The sequence below is a fragment of the Pleurodeles waltl genome, chromosome 8, assembly GCF_031143425.1.
Source record: "Pleurodeles waltl isolate 20211129_DDA chromosome 8, aPleWal1.hap1.20221129, whole genome shotgun sequence".
NCBI lineage: Eukaryota > Metazoa > Chordata > Amphibia > Caudata > Salamandridae > Pleurodeles > Pleurodeles waltl.
The window spans coordinates 69,741,143-69,747,142 of record NC_090447.1 but is presented as its reverse complement, the minus strand read 5'-3'; the positions used below and the strand labels follow the sequence as shown (position 1 = coordinate 69,747,142).

Below are 6,000 nucleotides of genomic sequence, written 5' to 3'. Positions count from 1 at the left end.
GACAATGATAATGGTTCAAAAAGTTAGACAAAAAAAGACAAAAGCACACAAAGATACCTACCTATAAAAGTTTTGCCCTTCACTTTTTGCTACCATCAAGTGAACCGGTTGACATGTTTATTAGTAGATATTATTATATGGTCTTCTTTTTTTGAATTCCAAGTTTTTGAGTTTTTAGCTGTGGATTTTTTAATTTTTTAAGCCTTTGGGGCATATTCACACCGCCCTGCGCCCCCCTATCATCACCACGGTATTTACTATACAGCGCACAGTGGCGCACGTTACCACAATAGCGTCATCATTTATGACGCTATTGTGGCACTTTGCTGGATTATAGCCCATCGAAGCACAGGAAGGCCGGTAGGTTATTATGGGAGCGCCACTTTAACGCCTTCCCTGAGCAGACGTTAAAAATGACGGAAAAAATGGCGCAGTGAAATCTTGTAAATATCACGGAGTCATTTTTTGGGGCCTCCCAGCGTTGGGAACACCCCACCTTGCATACATTATATCTGGCGCAGGTCTAATGTGGCACAAGGGTTTACAAAGTGGTGCAATGCATGCACTCTGTAAATATGCTGCACGGTGGGGGCTTCCTTAATGCCTCCTTAGCGTTAAATAAATGACGCTAGGGCAGCGCCAGGGGTGTGTAAATATGCCCCTATATATCTACACTGAGCTGGAAATATGCGGTAGCAAGTGGGGACCAGCACCAGGTTTGGAATCTGAAAACTGAAGTGCATGGAATTTGAAGTGGTGGGAAAAGCCAATACATTGGCATGAGATTCCCTTCCGGTATCTGATTCATATGTTTACGCTGAGGATCTGGAAAGCAACAGCCTAGACTGATCATGAGTTAAAAACCACAGGATTATAGGGAATACAATTTTCAGTGCAGTTGTGGGACATGCAGACCGTGAAAATGAACTTACTAAGGTATACACCTCCTTGTGAGCCGCATTTGAAGTCAGCTTGTAAGGCTCTGGAAACCTTTCCGGCATTTGGTTTAACTCATCATTTTTTATTCTTTTTGTAATTAATATTAACACATTTTTAGAAGCATCAAAAAGTTCATAAATGCAAAACGAGCATTTCGATAATATAAAACAGGTGTTATCCACAATAAAGCTCAAGATCAGTTTATGCCCCCTTTCTGTTATTGCTGAGGATCATTCAGAAGCTTTTTGGAGAATCCCATCGCGAATCCCGAGCCGCAGAGCGCGGGACCGGGGAAGGGATCAGGGATGTGGTGCATTGATGGAGATGCCCTTGACCATCAGAAGAGTCAATGGCAGTGGTCTTCCTAGTCACCATTGTCTTGTTGAATGCAAAAGCTTGAGATAAACAACTCATTAAAAATTGAGAAACATTACATAGATCAATAGTCTTTATTAAAACAAATAGCAAGTGGACTTTGTGTGGGATAATCAGACAAGCATCAGCAGTTGTTGGTGGGAGAAGCCCCCAATTGGCCACAGAGGACACTGACTATACCATCCTACCACTAACATCCACTGAGGTGTGGAGTGTGAGGCGCCCCCAGGCCCACCCTTCTTCTCCTAAAGCCAATCGAGGACTTCCCCCAACTACAAGGGCTTCATTGCTACACATGATGATGCGATTGTTCATCTTGCTAACGATGACTCGCATATGGTTTGGTCCAATAATCATGATTAGGAATGAGGAAACTTAGCAGGTTTTTGCTCTTCTGTTTGGCTGTTTCGATTCACAATCTTGAGTGCAGTCCACGGGCTTTGCGTTGTCAGCCACTTGCGTCGCCATAGGTTAATACTCCAGGGGATGCACAATCAAGTGTTCATGTGGGGTGTTGGGTGTTGGGTGTGAGAGCGAGTGTCACAAATGGGTCCCGCCAGGCAAGACATTTTTGTACATGATATTTTATTGGAAGTGAACATTCTTAGAGGGGTTCAAGAAATATCTCAGCAGCAGGCATTTGGGTAGATGTCAGGCACGGCCGGCACGTTGAGGTTTCAGAGAGTTTACATTAGTCCATTATAATCCCTGCTTGGAATATTCTTGATGATGAGGGGCATCTGGGCACATGTGGGTGGCAAGGGTTGTCGAGGGGTGGAAATGTGACCTACCATCCCCCACCACCAGGGGCCACTGTGATGTGCTACAGATAGGCTTGGTGCAGCAGGTTAAATGGCCACACCATTCCATGAATCAAGAGTTGATGTGTAGTAGAGGGAAGAAACAGTGACACAGTACAGGCACTGCTAAAAATGAGGCCTTCAGGACCCTCTGGGACATCTTGTCATGAGCATCATCCTCTCAATCCTTTGGGATCCACCAACACTAGCATGATATCAGCTCACCAAACACACAAAAACCCCTTGGCAACAAGTTGGCATTTGTATCTATTCTCTGTATAGAACAGAAGTGACCATGCATCGGCCTGAGTCCGCGTTCCGCACTAATTTTGAGGGAAAAACAAATTCTCTCCCTCCTCATTATGACAGAGCCTTTTGAGCTATCGCTACTGTCTTTGGGCACTTTTGAGAGCTATTTCTTTGGCAAAGGGAAGTAACAAATTACCTAATGATCAAGTCTCATCCTGACGTCCAGCAGAGACTGCACAATCCACACTACCCCGCCCTTCTCCGCCTTCCCGCCCACACCCTGCCCAGCACGCATGCACTTCATCCCGCTGCCCACAATTGACCCAGTCATATGAGGAGGCTTGTGGCATACTGAGCCCATTCATAACTGGATCATGGTTCAGTTCCCTTAGCAACAGCTTTTCTTCTTAGCAGGCCATGTGGCACTTGGCCTTTCCCTTGGAATGACTGTGTAGAATTGAGGAATTTCCAAAGCCTATCTACAGAAAATACCCAAATATCCAGAGTGGTCAAGGCCTGATCAGCTTCACTGTTCTCCATTGCAGGAGTCCCTGAGTCTTTGCTACTTTAAAGCTGAAAAGGGAACCATTTATGCCTCAGTTTAATGTTGTAATGGTCTGTTGGATCAGCAGCCAACCACATGCTTGGGCTGTATATTCCCTGACAGCATAGAAGGCACTGGCTCGTCATTGGGTTTGTATATTGTCTCAGTAATCTCAGTTTGGTTGCTCATTGCAGTTTGGTTCAACAGATATTGCAATATTTGTTTTACTTGGTTGCATATTGCTTTTTTGCCTTAGTAACCACTGGCATGCTTCTTTTGAATTTGGTATTTCTTGTCCTCTGGCCCAGCAGACAATGTGCCTTTCATAGCTGGAGTGGACTGCTATCTCCCAAGGACATGTCACCCTGGAGTGGTTGTTTTACTGCCAGTGGACTCAGAAGTTTCTGACATGCTTCTTTGAGGTAGGGTGTTTGTTGCCTATAGCCTTGGCCAAGACCATACTTTGCAGACTTTGGTATTTGTGGCCTATCAGTTTGTTAGCAACAGACACACATGACTTCTCTTGGATAAGTTGTTTTTTATTGTCTGCTAAGCAGTCAGAACCATGCTCTGGTGGGTGGGTTATTATTGTATGTTCTTTTACGTAAGTTGGGTTGTATTTAGCCTGTTGGCTCTGCAGCCATTGGTTGTGCTTGTCTAGGCAGAGTTTGTTATTGTCTTTCGGCTCAGCAGCCACACTCATGCATTCTTTAGTTGGTTTGTTTATTGGCTGTTGGCTTAGGAGGCATAGATGTGCTTAGCTGGGTGGAGTTATTTATTGCTTGTCGGCTCAGCAGCCACAGACATGTTTACCATTGTTGGGTGGTATGCTGCCTGTTATATCAGCAGCCACTAACATGCTTATCCTTGTTGGGCTTTGTATTGCCTGTTAGGTCAGCGGTCACAGGCAAGCTTGCACAGGCATGCTTGCCTTGGCTGGGTTGTTTGTTGCCTGTACCTCAGCAGACACCCATGCCTTTTTTTTCAGTGGTTTACTACCAGTCAGCTCAGCAGCCACATACATGTTTTTCTTGAACAGGTTGTTTATATTCTGTTGTCTCCCCAGATACATCTTTGCCTGTTTTACTTGGGTTGTTTAGTGACTGTCGTCTCAGCAGCTGGAGGGATGCTTGCCCTCGCTGGGGTGTTGCACTGCATATTGCTTACTAGCGTAATATGTGCTAGTGTTATGCGAGGTGTTTCTCTGCTTGCAGGCCAGGTAACCCAATGAGAACAAGCCGGGAAGGTGCAATGTGCAAGGAATAGGTTGGCGTTCATTTCATGCCATCAGGAAAGAGGAAGGAAGAACAGAAACTACTTTTCAAATGCACAGGCACTTAGGGCCTGATTTAGATATTGGCGGACAAGTTACTCCGTCAGAAGGGTGACGAATATCCCATCTGCCAAAATCTAAAAACCCTAGAACATAATGGGATTTAGATTTCTGTCCAACGCTGAGTTCTACATCAGGCCAGTAGTTGTAACCCCTAATCAAAGCTTGCTCACCTTGCCTTTTTGAGAAAACTTTACTCTTTTTAAATTTGTTATTGTCTAGGGTTTCGTGTCAAATTAGTTTTTGTATTGCCATAAAAGAGCAGAACAAGCTCTGTCATCCTCAAACTCACATCAGATCCTTCAAAGACCTCAACTTTACTGAAAACCTAATGCAATCTGTTATTTTTTGGGTACTTATATATATATATATATATGTATATGATCTTTGGAAGAAGAAGAAGTAGCTTTTAGAAAGAGGCGGACTGGCCAAGGCAAGACGGTCCTGGGAAGGAATGCTGAAATCACTACAGTGTCCCACCAGATAGCTGGAAAGCTTAGCGCACTGGGCTGGGAGACTCTATTCCACACCATGGATGTAAATGACCAGACTTCCAGGGGTAGCGGAAGTGACATCATGCACCTTTGGATTCCTGGTGACATCACTGGGTTGGGCTCTTGTCCCAGCTTTTGCTTCTCTAAAGTCTTGTACTTGCTGCTCAGGGCTAGGGTTGGGATAAGGAGTGGAAAGAGAAGTGCCTGCTTGCTTTCAGTTCCTGGCTTCATAACCCCTGAGACTAGCAGTAGAAAAAGGCAGTGCTGTGGTATTAAGGCACAACCGGGGGATTGCAGCTGCCCCGGGCTAGCGTTAACCATCGCCCATGTTTGAAACTCCACCAGCAGCACCAAGACTAGCAACAGAACAGAAAGCAAAACTTGAGGATGGACCAAAGAACTTAAGCACAGAGAAAATATAATCTAACCAAGAGGAAAAACACCTTCAATTCTATTTCTTCACAACAGGCGGCAGGCTTGTTTTCGTTTCACTGGAGTGGGGTTGAGGACGGCCCGCACTGCCTCCATGAAGACCTCCTTGATCCCCTCCTGGTTCAGGGCTGAGCACTCCATGTATTTCACGGCGTGGATCTGCCTGGACAGGTTGGTCCCCTGTTGGGTGGTGATGGGCATCTGGTTCTGTTCCTTGAGCTTCTTCATGATATCTGCATTATTTCTTAGATCTTTCTTGGTGCCCACCAGGAGGATGGGGACATTGGGGCAGTGATGGCACACCTCCGGGTACCACTTGTGCTTCACATTCTCATAGGACGGAGGGCTGGCGATGGAGAAGCAGATGATGAAGACGTTGGTCTGAGGATAGGACAGTGTCCTTAGCCGGTCGTATTCCTCCTGGCCGGCTGTATCCCAAAGGTTCAGGCTGATAGTCCTCCCATCCACTGTGCTTTGGGCGCTGTAGTTGTCAAAGACAGTAGGGATGTATTCCTTTGGAAAAGCATTGGTGGTGTAGCAGATCAGAAGGCAAGTTTTCCCGACAGCGCCATCTCCCACCACCACGCACTTAATGCTCTGCATCGCTTCTGGTGTGCCCTCTGTGTCACGTCACCAACCTGTGGGAAGATAACACAGAGCAAACATTTAAACACTTGGTATAACAGCACACAGCAGCATATCTGCCTATCCTTCTTCCCAGCATCCCCCTCATCAATCCTCCCCAATCTGTTGCCTCTCTAAAAGAGAAAACCATAATCAGAAAACTTTGCTGAAGAATCTGCAGTTATAAGTCCCAACTACTCCATTCATATT

At 45.6% G+C, this 6,000-nt stretch overlaps 1 protein-coding gene across 2 annotated transcripts in view; it reads right to left on the bottom strand.

Moving 5' to 3' along the window:
• Positions 1-1,369: 1,369 nt before the first annotated feature.
• Positions 1,370-6,000, bottom strand: part of LOC138249709 (rho-related GTP-binding protein RhoG) — a 119,667-nt gene continuing 115,036 nt past the window's right edge. For both annotated transcript variants that reach the window (XM_069203719.1, XM_069203720.1), the window contains exon 2: positions 1,370-5,804. In XM_069203719.1, the coding sequence (XP_069059820.1) occupies positions 5,194-5,769 (576 nt within the window). In that variant the 5' untranslated portion in view covers positions 5,770-5,804 and the 3' untranslated portion in view covers positions 1,370-5,193. The remainder of the gene's footprint in view (positions 5,805-6,000) is intronic.